The following is a 13,874-nucleotide window of genomic DNA, read 5'->3' on the forward strand; positions in this document are numbered from 1 at the left end:
AAAAACCACAGCCCGTTAGTCTAACTTTCATTCCATGTAAAACAATGGAACTGGCCTACTTGACATTCAACTGTAAAACAATAACCTAGTTAACTGCATAGAGTTGATTCAGAAGAAGAAGATCCTGTCTTTCTAATCTCTTAGACCTTGTTGAGGAAGTGACAACCCAAGTGGACTATGGGAATCTATGTGGTGTACCTCGACATCTAAAAGTTACAGAGACAGATGCACACAAACTACTTCTTCTGGTTGAGGAATCTACAACAAGGGGGAGCGCAATATTAACAGAAAACAGACAGTCGGGATAAATGGTTCATTTTCTGCTTGGCAATCAACAACTAGTGGGGTGCCGCAGGGATCAGTGCTGAGACCCCAACTATTTACAATCTATATTAACGACTTGGAAGAAGGAACTGAGTGTAACGTAGCCAAGTTTGCTGACGGTACAAACTTGGGAGGAAAAGTAATGTGTGAGGAGGACACAAAAAATCTGTAAAAGGACAGAGACAGGCTAAGTGAGTGAGCAAAAATGTGGCAGATGGAGTATAATGTTGGAAAGTGTGAGGTCATGCACTTTGGCAGAAAAAATCAAAGAGCAAGTTATTATTTAAATGGAGAAAGATTGCAAAGTTCTGCAGTACAATGGGACCTGGGGGTACTTGTGCATGAAACATAAAAGGATAGTATGCAGTTACAGCAAGTGATCAGGAAGGCCAATGGAATCTTGGTCTTTATTGCAAAGGGGATGGAGTATGAAAGCAGGGAAGTCTTGCGTCAGCTATATAGGGTATTGCTGAAGCCACACCTGGAATACTGCATACTGTTTTGGTTTCCATATTTACAAAAGGATATACTTGCTTTGGAGGCAGTTCAGAGAAGGTTCACTAGGTTGATTCTGGAGATGAGGGGGTTGACTTATGAGAAAAGGTTGAGTAGGTTGGGCCTCTACTCATTGGAATTCAGAAGAATGAGAGGTGATCTTATCGAAACGTATAAGATTATGAGGGAGCTTGACAAGGTGGATGCAGAAAGGATGTTTCCACTGATGGGGGAGACTAGAACTAGAGGGCATGATCTTAGAATAAGGGGCCGCCCATTTAAAACTGAGATGAGGAGAAATTTCTTCTCTCGGAGGGTTGTAAATCTGTGGAATTCGCTGCCTCAGAGATCTGTGGAAGCTGGGACATTGAATAAATTTAAGACAGAAATAGACAGTTTCTTAAACAATAAGGGAATAAGGGGTTATGGGGAGCGGGCAGGGAAGTGGATCTGAGTCCATGATCGGATCGGCCATGATTGTATTAAATGGCGGAGCAGGCTCGAGGGGCCGTATAGCCTACTCCTGCTCCTATTCCTTATGTTCTTATTAGAGCTAGGTCATTTAGGAGTGAAAACAGGAAGCACTTCTTCACACAAAACAGAGTAGAAATCTGGAACTCCCTCCCCCAAAAGTCTGGAGATCATGGGGCAATTCGAGCTTTCAAGACTGATATCAATAGATTTGTTTTAGGCAAATGTATCAAAGGCTAAGGAACAAAGGCTGGTAAATGGAGCTGAGGTACAGATCAGCCAAGGCTCAAGGGACTGAACTGACTACTCCTGTTCTTATATTCCACTGGCAATCAGAACAGCAAGGAAAATAGAGGCTAAAATGTAAATATGCAATTAAGATATGTCTATCTCACAATCATTGCCCGAGGTGCAAAATATTTCCCTAATTTAGACAAAATTAATGTGTTTAACAAATATCCCACCAATGGTTATTTCAGCAGTAGCTGTCACCAATTGTACTCAGCAGTAACTTCCAGTGAAACATTTTCAGCCCGGTAAGGAGTTAATAGCAATCAATATAATGATTGATCAGAGCAAGGATCCTTTATATATACACCTCATAAAACACAGGACTTCAATTTCAAACAAATATTCTCCATCACAGTTCACTGAGGTTCATTACTAACAGGTATATTCCGGATACCTCTAAATATATACAGGTTTGATTAACAGATATAATTGGTTAATACTATGTAACGGCCAAAGCAACAAATCCTAACCATCAAATGTGAAGGAGACAAAAGTATGGAATCGGGTTTTGGCAACAATGGGGCTGGAGTCGGGATGGAGGTGGGCAATGATACAGGGAAGAAAACTAGGTGATGGATAAAATATGGGCTTAGCTCGAGATCCCACATGACACAAACGTTTCACAGTCTGCTTCAGCTTAAGTGAGTGGCCGGGGAAGGGGAAGAAATCAGTGGCAAGGGAATGAAATTTGTCTCAGGAGCTTGTTTCAAACCAATAAAATGTCTCAAAACGTCAATGATTCTCCAAATCAGCAACACACATTTGTGAAGAGATGTTTAACAGTGGAACTTGTCTATTCATGGACTCTTTTAAAGTACACAGTTTCTGGCCATAGAGTTGTCTATCAAAAATAGATGACGGTATCATTACTCTCCCTCTCAGACCTGAGGAGCTTTGTCAGTTAAGTGCCAAGTTTATATCGGGGACAGAACTGCTTAACATTAGTTGCATGTCTGCCGTTGACAGATATGATGAAAAATCACTGCTAATTATAACCATGTAGGCGTGAAACTAATGTTGAGCAATTCTGTCACCAATGTAAGCTTGTCAACTAACATATTAATATATGTATCGAGACAAAGGTCATTTTGTGTACTGGTCTCTGACATGTATTCTCTCGAGCACATGAATATTAAAGTCAGCAGGGAGACATAGACAACAGAAAGATTTGTCCCCGCGTGCAGTAATTAAAGGGCCCACAGTACTGATCTGGCCCTTAATTCTGTCCATGTGCAGTAATTAAAGGGCCCACAGTACTGGTCTGGCTCTGAATTCTGTCCATGTGCAGTAATTAAAGGGCCCACAGTACTGATCTGCTCTGAATTCATTCCATGTGCAGTAGTTAAAGGGCCCACAGTACTGATCTGGCCCTGAATTCTGTCCATGTGCAGTAATTAAAGGAACCACAGTACTGATCTGCTCTGAATACACTCCATGTGCAGTAATTAAAGGGCCCACAGTACTGATCTGCTCTGAATTCATTCCATGTGCAGTAATTAAAGGGCCCACAGTACAGATCTGGCCCTGAATTCTGTCCATGTGCAGTAATCAAAGGGCCCACAGTACTGGTCTGGCTCTGAATTCTGTCCATGTGCAGTAATTAAAGGGCCCACGGAACTGGTCTGGCTCTGAATTCTGTCCATGTGCAGTAATTAAAGGGCCCACGGAACTGGTCTGGCTCTGAATTCTGTCCATGTGCAGTAATTAAAGGGCCCACAGTACTGGTCTGGCTCTGAATTCTGTCCCCATGTGCGGTGATTAAAGGGCCCAAACCATTGATCTGGCTCTGAAAGTGGAGGAAAAGCATCTGGGAGGGCACTGAGCACCTCGAGTTTCATTGCTGAGAGCATGCAGAAATAAAGCGCAGACAGCGGAAGGAGCGTGCGGCAAACCAGACTCCCCACCCACCATTTCCTCCAACTACTGTCTGTCCCACCTGTGACAGAGACATTGGGCTCAAATTTGGCCCTTGCCGATTTCTGGCGCACTCACCTGAGGTGCGGCAACTTCCTAGGATAAAAACGGTGCCAAAAAGTTGTCCGCGCATTCTGGCCGCTCTGTGGCCTCTCCCATGGCTTGACGCGGCATGGCAATTCAATTAGGGGGCGGAGTTAGGGCCCTGCGCTCAAAAGAGTGCCGGCAGCTCAACGCGTGTATACTGGAGGTTTTGTGCATGCGCAGTAGCTCCTCTGGTGCGTGTGTCCCGATGTGCCGCCCCTATCCCAGGCCGAGTGACGTCACGGCACACGCCGGGCTGCTGCACGCCATAGAGTCCCGCACCTATCCCCGGCCGAGTAGCCTCCCGCACTAGCCAGCTGGCCGGCTGACTTCCCGGGCCGAGGTAGGACTTGAGTTTTACTATTTTATTTATTGATAATTGTGCTTTGTTTAGTGAGAAGAGTTTTGATTGGGGGGGGGGGGGGTGGAGGAGGAGAGTTTTGATGGGGGGGGGGGGAAGAGTTTTGATTGGGAGTGGGGGAAGAGTGTTTTGATCAGGGTGGAGTTTTTATATGGGGGGTTGGAGTTTTGATGGGGGGAGGAGGAGAGTTTTGATGGGGGGGGGGGTGGAGGAGGAGAGTTTTGATGGGGGGGGGAAGAGTTTTGATTGGGAGTGGGGGAAGAGTGTTTTGATCAGGGTGGAGTTTTTATATGGGGGGTTGGAGTTTTGAAGGGGGGAGGAGGAGAGTTTTGATGGGGGGGGAAAGAGTTTTGATCCGGGGGGAGAGTGTTTTGATCGGGGGTGGGGTTGGGGGGGGGGGGGACAGTTTTGATGGCGGGGGGAGGGGAACGGGGTGATAACTGTTTTTATTTGGATATTTTGAAAAAATTATGTTAATATGTTTTGTCTCTTAACTGCTTTTATTTTTGTAGTTTAAGCTTCTATGAACGCTTCTGTTGTATAGTAAATTAACTTTGCGAAGTTTGTCACATGTCCTATATAGTGTTTGATCCTATTCACATTCTTTAGTCAAGTCATTAAGTACCTACCTGCGCTGATTTCTTAACTCTTCGCAAGGGTTTTCTGTGCGGCCACAAGAAGCCACGTATGCTGGCCTAAGTTAGTTTTTAAGCCAGTTAGCTGTGCAAACTGGCTTAAATAGCCAAAACGGGTGTAGCCCCCTTTTGAAAAAAAAACGAAACAAAAAAAAATCGTAACTAACTCACTTACACTGGCGCAAATTGAATGTGCAGAATGAGGATTTTTAAGATACTCCAGAAAAATCAAGTTGCTCCAAAAAAAACGGAGCAACTCCCGGGCAAATTTCGGCCCGGAAATTCCCACATTGGACTGTACGGTCACCTGAGAACTCACTTTTAGAGTGGAAGCAAGTCTTCCTCAATTTCGAGGGACTGCCTATGATGATAAAACTGGGTGTAAGGAAAAGCTATTCATCCTTGGCGAGCAGTGTTACTGTGTAACAGAGTGGCCCTTTAAATGTAAATAGTGGAAAGGCCCAAGCCGAGCAATTGTGTTCATTTAGATGCATTTTCTTAAATCTTGATTTTTTTTTTCTTCAAAACTTTAACAGGGAGCACAGAGCAAGACCTACTACAGCCAATCTGCAGTCTTCCTTCGTAAACACTCCCTCGCAAATTGACCCCATCGATGATGCGGATCGATTCCACCATTGCAAAAAATCTAGGCTGTATTTCGAGTACCCATCACCAGCTATAGCCTTGTTGTGTACAATTCAATCCACCTCGACAAGAACCTTTATCTTAACTGCTTCCTACTCAAACGAGATTTCTTCTTTCTTGTAGTTCGAATATATTTAGTTTTCTATTTTGTACCTGTCAAAGGAGCAGCCTCCATTTTAAATCCCAGCTTTTCAAAACTACACAAACCGAAAACAGAAATTCTAATTTTAGTCACAATAACAAATTGGGATCCAAAATAATCACTTGATAACTGGCTTTGAAAAGTCAACTTATTGTTGCTACATTGTAATATTTACAAGTGGTGCCTCCCACCCTGGAACACAGATTGAAATGGGACAAAGGCACCATGAGGAAGTGATAGGTGGAGTATGCAAGAACCCTCACCTGACCGAATGGCAAATTGTTTGGCCAGCTGTTCAGTGATGTCAGTAGCGTATACAGGAGTGTCTTGCTGCATGATTTCATCTGTAAAACAAAACAAAGATGATCCTTAACTCTAGGTGAAATTTAGAAAAATCTGATGTTCCTTGCACGCAGAATAATTATACAATACAAATATCCCATTATACTGTAGCCTCTGATCACTACAGAAGTAAATGCAATATTTGTATTATATAATTAATTACATACAATTGCATCGGATATATAGCACAGAAACAGGCCATTCGGCCCAACCAATCCATGCCGGTGTTTATGCTCCACTCGAGCCTCCTCCCATCCCTCCTCATCTAACTATCAGCATAACCCTCTATTCCCTTCTCCCTCAGATGCTTAGCTAGCCTCCCCTTAAATACAATTCATCTTAACTACTCCCTGTGGTAGCGAGTTCCACATTCTCACCACTCTTTGGGTAAAGAAGTTTCTTCTGAATTCCCTATTTGATTTCTTGGTGACGCTCTTATATTGATGGTCTCTAGTTTTGCTCTTCCCCAGTAATGGAAGCACTCTGTATCCACTCTATCAAAACCTTTCATCATTTTAAAGAACTCCATTAGGTCACCTCTCAGCCTTCTCTTTTTTCTTGAAAAGAGACCCAGCCTGTTCATCCTTTCCTGATAGCTATAGTATCACAGTTCTGGTATCATCCTTGTAAATCTTTTTTATACCTTCTCCAATGCCTCCATATCCTTTTTATGATATGGCGACCAGAACTGCACACAGTACTCCAAGTGTGGTCTAACCGAAGTTCGATACAAGTTTAGCATAACTTCCCTACTTTTCAATTCTATCCCTCTAGAAGTAAACTCTAGTGCTTGGTTTGCTTTTTTTATGGACTTGCTAACCTGCGCCGCAACTTTTAGTGATGTGTGTATTTGTACTCCGAGATCCCTTTGCTCCGCTACTGCATTTAGATTCTTATTTTCCAAGTAATATGTGACCTCCTTATTTTTCTTACCAAAATGCAATACCTCACAATTATCGATGTTGAAATTCATTTGCTAATTATATGCCCATTCTGCAAGTTTATTAATGTCGTCTTGTAATTTGTTGCAGTCTTCCGTGTTGACTAGCCCTCCCAATTTGGTGTCATCCATAAATTTAGAAATTGAGTTTTTGATTCCAAAATCTAAATCATGAATATAAAATATGAACAATTGTGGTTCCAGCACTCATCTTGTGGGATCCTACTTCCTACCTCTGCACTCTGACGAGCTATCCTTTACCACTACTCTCTATTTCTTGTCTTCCAGCCAGCTAGCTATCCATTCTGCTAATTGTCTCCTGACTCCACATGCTCTTTAACTTGGTGATACAGCAAAATAAAGGTACCAATTCTCTCTTTCGTCTTCAAAGTATAAACAGCTAGTGGAGCTTGAATGTTAGAAGAAGTCATCGATTTCCACCCTGAATTTGACTATCTGATTAAAACTAACATGACACTTTGGGTTATTGATGTGGGTGAAGCAGGGAAGGAGAGGATAGCTGAGTGACGCAGAGAGAGGGGAGAGGTTTGAAGATGGACAAGAGAAGAGGAGAGATGCTAAGCGAAAGAAAGATGAGAAGTGGAGATGTGAAGAGACACGAGGAGGGAAAGGTACGAAGTGAAGAGGATGAGAAATGTGTGAAGCGGATGATAATTGGTGTGAAAAAGCGCGTGCGAAGTGCAAAATGTTTGAGGACAGGAGAGTTGTGAAGTTGATAAGGGAAAGGTGTGAAAAGTCGCGAGGAGGGGAGAGGTGTGATGAAAAAGGTGAGGAGAGGAGTGGTGTGCTGAGAGTGAGAATGAAGAGGTATGAAGAGGGTGAGAATGGAGAAGTGTAATGGTAAGTGGAGAGGTGTAAAGAGGCACGAGGAGGGGAGAGCTGTGAGGTGGAAAGTTGCGGTGAAGAGGGTGAGGAGAAAGGTGTGAGGAGGTTGAGGAGAAAGGTGTGAGGACGTTGAGGAGAAGTGTGAGGAGAAAGGTGTGAGGAGGTTGAGGAGAAGTGTGAGGGGAAGTGTGAGGAGAGGTGTGAGGAGAGGTGTGAGGAGTGTGAGGAGAAAGGTGTGAGGAGTGTGAGGAGAAAGGTGTGAGGAGTGTGAGGAGGGTTGTGAGAAGTGTGAGGAGAGGTGTGAGGAGAGGTGTGAGGAGGGGTGTGAGGAGGGGTGTGAGGAGGGGTGTGAGGAGGGGTGTGATGAGGGTGAGGAGAGGTGTGAGGGTGAGGAGAGTTGGGAGGAGGGGTGTGAGAAGTGTGAGGAGAAAGGTGTGAGGAGTGTGAGGAGGGGTGTGAGGAGTGTGAGGAGGGGTGTGAGAAGTGTGAGGAGAAAGGTGTGAGGAGTGTGAGGAGGGGTGTGAGGAGTGTGAGGAGGGGTGTAAGGAGTGTGAGGAGAGGTGTGAGGAGGGGTGTGAGAAGTGTGAGGAGGGGTGTGATGAGGATGAGGAGAGGTGTGAGGGTGAGGAGAGTTGTGAGGAGAGGTGTGGGGAGAGTGAGGAGAGGTGTTAGGAGTGTGAGGAGAGGTGTGAGAAGAGTGAGGAGGGATGTGACGGTGGGGAGAGATGTGAGGAAGGGTGTGAGGAGGGTGAGGAGAGGTGTGAGGGTGAGGAGAGTTGTGAGGAGAGAACAAAAGGGAAGGTCGGTAGCACTGACCACACTTGATCAGCTCCGCTGGGCAGGCCACATCGTTCGCATGCCAGACATGAGGCTCCCAAAGCAAGTGCTCTACCTGGAACTCCTTCACGGCAACCGAGCCCCAGGTGGACAGAGGAAACGTAACAAGGACACCCTCAAAGACTCCCTGATAAAGTGACACCTGGGAGTCCCTGGCCAAAGACCGTGGAGGAAGAGCACCTTGATTGTCATCGCTGAGAGCATGCAGAAATCAAGCGCAGGCAGCGGAAAGAGTGTGTGGCAAACCTGTCCCACCCACCCTTTTCCTCAACAACTGTCTGTCCCACCTGTGAGAGAGTTGATGGCTCTCATATTAGACTGTTCAGCCACCAAAGAACTCACTTCAGGAGTGGAAGCAAGTCTTCCTCGATTCCGAGGGACTGCCTATGGTGATGAGGATGATGGGGCAAAAGAGATTAGCTGCCCATATATTGTTTTCCTTTCTATTTTTGTCTTTCCCAGGGCAACTGTTGATGATTCTGCCATGTCCATTTTCACCCTATCTAGACTCATATTTTGTTGCTTAACTTGTCCCATTACCATCTCCTTTTGCATTGCACCATTATCCCTTTTCTCTCTTAATCTCTCCTGCCTTCCACCCTTTCACAGACCTTCCCTTTTGTTCTTTCCTCCCCTCCCCGCTTTCCCTGCCCCGCCACTTGCTTAAAAACCTGTTATATCTCTAACTTTTTCCAGTTCTGACGAAGGGTCATCGACTTGAAACTTTAACTCTGTTTCTCTCGCCAGCATTTTCTGCTTTGATTTCAGATTTCCAGCACCCGCAGTAAGTGCTGCTCATTGGTCATTATTAGGATTGTGCTGGGAGGAACCTAGTTGGTGAATAGCATGTCTCTATCGAAACAAATATTATCAGCTGTATGGAAATGAAGTGATTTTTGGCTCTTGCGAATGGCAGGCTGACATCTTAATTCTGGAAATACAGCAAATCGTCACATCATTTCCAAACATTACATTCTCAAAGCAAATTTTCCAAAAAAATCTTGAAGCTCAATTGCTACAGCAGACCATAAAGCACACCAAGCACTGCATTATTTAGAAGATGCAAATGCTATTCAAATATCCCAGTATAAGGTATAGAAAATCAAGTTTTGTAACAGTGACTACACTCCAACAGTACTTCATTGGCTGTAAAGCACTTTGAGATGTCCGGTGGTCATGAAAGGTGTTATAAAAATGCAAGTCTTTCTTTCTTTTCTTTTAAGTACTCAGAATCACAAGATAAATACAAATGAGAAAAAGCACTCCATCCATTTTAGCTCATCCATACAGCAGAAAATGACAGACACAACACTGATCCAAATGTCTTTTAAGTGCCTCCAGTATCCTGCCAGAGTCAATCACATGCTTTTATCGCTGTGCTTATATTTCCACACAGATTATGTCACAGTGTGTGGAAATACAGGACCTTGGTCTTTTTGTGTAAATAAATGACATTAGTGTGGACCTGGTGAATTAATGTACCTACACACCAAGAGCATATATTAAAAATCCTGGAGCACAGGCCAGTGCACCACATTATGACAGATAAGGAAAAAGGGTTAATTAGAATCAAAATAGATACAGAAAGAAAAATAAAGAGTCTGAAAGGAAAATTGGATTGAAAGAGAGAGAAAATAAAGCGACAAAGAGAATTTACTACCTGCTGGAATGATAGACCAATTTATCTTGTTACCTTTCTGGGCCAGAGTGGTTGAGTGGCATTGCAGGAACATAAATCTTATTAAAAGTGTCCTTACATCATTAAGTAGCAGCCCTAACTTTCTGCAGCGAGTTTAATTTAATAGCGCAAATGCTCCAAGTTCTTGAAACTCATGGGAAGGGTAACGGCGCGCTCCCGTTTCTGCGAGGCTAGCAATTCGTGGAGACTTGCAATCCACACCGTATCTCTTCCTCGTCACATAATGTTAGGTTATTTACACATTAATAACGTTGTGTGCATTAACTCGCCGCTATTTTCCCAACAAATTCTGGGCCATCATGTTTTTAAATGAAGGGCAGAGTTATTATTCACAAAACCAGATCATTGCCCCTCTACTTGATGGAATTCATGTTATCTGTCGCAGTATTTCAGTTTCAAAAATAAACAGAATCACCTTAAAAGATCTCCATGTCCTGTCAATAACTCTTTCAACAAGATCATAAGTCACCAGCATAAATATGGGACGTCCAATCCTCATTATTATTCATTAACAAGTCTCTATTTCAATTGTGCTGCTTTGGATAACAAATTAAAAATAATCCTGGCTCCCCATGGTCAGCACTGCACTCCAATGTCCAGGTCCCAGAGTTCTCATGAATTTTACAGAACAGTGTAAGTTAAAACTACAAACAACCGAGTAGAATTTTGTTATTTACCCAACTCTTCAGTGGTGCTGCAAGTTGCCAGGCAATTCATTTCTTCTTATCATAAAACAAGGGTAATTAATAATTTCCCAATGTCGACAGAATCAATCTCAAGCACTCTCGTAAAGCTGAAACTGCCATTTATTCTGTTTAAAAATAAAGAATCTCAACTACAAGAGCAGCGAGTACAGCGCTGCCTGAAGGAAGGCTCTTTGTGCACAGGCTTCCTTCCTGCCTTATAATAATCAGTCTAAATTTAAACACAGACCTTATGCTGAGGAACTGAGAGAAGATGACAACTCTACATCATGGGATTCTTCATGACCAGAAGCCTGTGACAATGGCTGCAACTTACACACACACACACAGATGGTGTGGCTTCTACATATCAAGCAGCCAGGCGTTGAATTTACATCTACAGATACAGTCTGCCATGCCTTGCAAAGTAGTCCGTGCCTCCTTATTTGAATGTGGATCCAGCACAGGGGATATGTTGCCCACTCTGAGAAGACTGTTTCATTGCATTCTGCAGTCATGCCAGCTCTCTGCACAGGAGTAAAAAAGAACTTGCATTTCTATAGCGCCTTTCCTACCTCAGAACGCCTCAAAGGGTTTTGCAGCTAATGAAGTACTTTTGAAAAGTAGTCATTGTTGTAATGTGGGAAATGCGGCAGCCAATTTGCACACAGCAAGGTTCCACAAACAGCAATGCGATAATGACCAGATAATCTGTTTTAGTGATGTTGGTTTGTGGGATAAATGTTGGCCCAGAACACCAGGGAGTGCCATGGGATCTTTCACACCCACCTGAGAGGACAGACAGAGCCGCGGTTTAACATCTCATCCGAATAGACATTTAATATTTTTACAGTTCTCAATTGATTTGCTGAACATGCCTCTTCCAAAAGATAGGATTTAATTCATCCAGAGCATAGCATTAGAAGTCTGTAATAGATGATAAGGCTGAGAAGGATCCTGAGCTTAAAAACTGCAATTTATTATTTTTGAATGAATGAATGAGCTCATCACACAGGGGATGCTAGCAGTGGGAATGAGACCTTTCCACATTTCAGGCATCCAGTGCCATTAACTGAGGGACAGAGCAGCCGGTTACAAATTAAAAGCTTCAGCTATGGGCCTGTTATGTGCCTCAACTCCCCCTCCTGGAGCATGTCCTACTGTACAACTTCATACACCGGTCATTAGACTGGCAGAATGAAGGGTTTTTTGTTGTGGTCATATGTCCATGAGAAGCTGGGTGGAGACTGCCCAAACTCAATTTGCACAGGACTTTAATCGGTATTTGAGATAAAGGGAATTGGTACAAAGCTCAAATCTGTAAAAGTTAGGGCGGACTTCTCAGAATATCCGCTCAATCGTTGCAAAGTGACTCAATGAATATTTGCTGCTGTTGTATGATTGTATGCAAAGCTGACAAGGAATGTGACTAAGGTATAATGTTGAGCAATAGATTAACAATGTACATTTCTACAGCTCTCCTTATGTACACAGATACATCTCTGAGCACCTTATAGGGTGATGGGTAGTGAGAGGACAGTGAGCGAAAGGAACAAGCACAGAGAGGCAAAAGCACTGTAACAATGAAAGATCTTAAGAAGGCTTGAAGGAAGTGACAAGGGGGATGTGATGAGGGAGGAGGACCTTCCTGATGGCAGTGCACAGTGGCTGAGGAGGTGGCCTTTAATGGTGGAATAAGCAACAAGAAATGGCCAGTGTTAGATATGTAAACCTGTATATATCTTGTATAGCCATCAGAGGGCTCATCCCCTAGAGTCCCAAGGGATGCCACAATCCCTTGGGAGCACAGGTACTTAAGGAGACCTCACAGGCGGCTAGAGAGGCATAGAAACATAGAAACATAGAAACATAGAAAATAGGTGCAGGAGTAGGCCATTCGGCCCTTCGAGCCTGCACCGCCATTCAATAAGATCATGGCTGATCATTCCCTTTCCTGCTTTCTCTCCATACCCCTTGATCCCCTTAGCCGCAAGAGCCATATCTAACTCCCTCTTGTATATATCCAATGAACTGGCATCAACAACTCTCTGCTGCAGGGAATTCCATAGGTTAACAACTCTCTGAGTGAAGAAGTTTCTCCTCATCTCAGTCCTAAATGGCCTAACCCTTATCATAAGACTATGTCCCCTGGTTCTGGACTTCCCCAACAAAGGGAACGTTCTTCCCGCATCTAACCTGTCCAGTCCTGTCAGAATCTTATATGTTTCTATGAGATCCCCTCTCATCCTTCTAAACTCCAGTGAATAAAGGCCCAATTGATCCAGTCTTTCCTCATATGACAGCCCAGCCATCCCGGGAATCAGTCTGGTGAACCTTCGCTGCACTCCCTCAATAGCAAAAACGTCCTTCCTCAGATTAGGAGACCAAAACTGAACACAATATTCCAGGTGAGGCCTCACTAAGGCCCTGTACAACTGCAGTAAGACCTCCCTGCTCCTATACTCAAATCCCCTAGCTATGAAGGCCAACATACCATTTGCCGTCTTCACCGCCTGCTGTACCTGTATGCCAACTTTCAATGACTGATGAACCATGACACCCAGTCTCGTTACACCTCCCCGTTTCCTAATCTGCCGCTATCCAGATAATATTCTGCCTTCGTGTTTTTGCCCCCAAAATGGATAACCTCACATTTATCCACATTATACTGCATCTGCCATGCATTTGCCCACTCACCTAACCTGTCCAAGTCACCCTGCAGCCTCTTAGCGTCCTCCTCACAACTCACACCACCACCTAGTTTAGTGTCATCCGCAAACTTGGAGCACTCTGGAGGACTGCAATAAAAGACTAAGGTCACACTTTACTTTGAGCTCACAGTATCCAGTCAGACTCTTTATCCATATATAACAACTGGCGACGAGATACAGATGACGACCCCAACGGTGCAGAGAACAATGGGCATGTTGGAGAACTTCTCGGAGGGAGATGATTGGGACACCTTCGTGGAGCAACTCAACCAATACTTCGTGGTCAACAAGCTGGAAGGAGAAGCGAACGCTGCCAAATGAAGGGCGATTCTCCTCACCATCTGCGGGGCACCAACGTATGGCCTCATGAAAAATCTGCTTGCTCCAGCGAAACCCACAGAGAAATCGTACAATGATTGTGCACACTGGTCCGGGAGCAACTGAACCCGAAGGA

General features: G+C 44.1%; 1 protein-coding gene across 2 annotated transcripts in view; it reads right to left on the reverse strand.

Moving 5' to 3' along the window:
* Positions 1-13,874, reverse strand: part of mcf2la (mcf.2 cell line derived transforming sequence-like a) — a 673,365-nt gene that overhangs the window by 626,652 nt on the left and 32,839 nt on the right. For both annotated transcript variants that reach the window (XM_070894133.1, XM_070894134.1), the window contains exon 2: positions 5,626-5,706. In XM_070894133.1, the coding sequence (XP_070750234.1) occupies positions 5,626-5,706 (81 nt within the window). The remainder of the gene's footprint in view (positions 1-5,625; positions 5,707-13,874) is intronic.

The sequence above is a fragment of the Pristiophorus japonicus genome, chromosome 11, assembly GCF_044704955.1.
Source record: "Pristiophorus japonicus isolate sPriJap1 chromosome 11, sPriJap1.hap1, whole genome shotgun sequence".
Taxonomy (NCBI): domain Eukaryota; kingdom Metazoa; phylum Chordata; class Chondrichthyes; family Pristiophoridae; genus Pristiophorus; species Pristiophorus japonicus.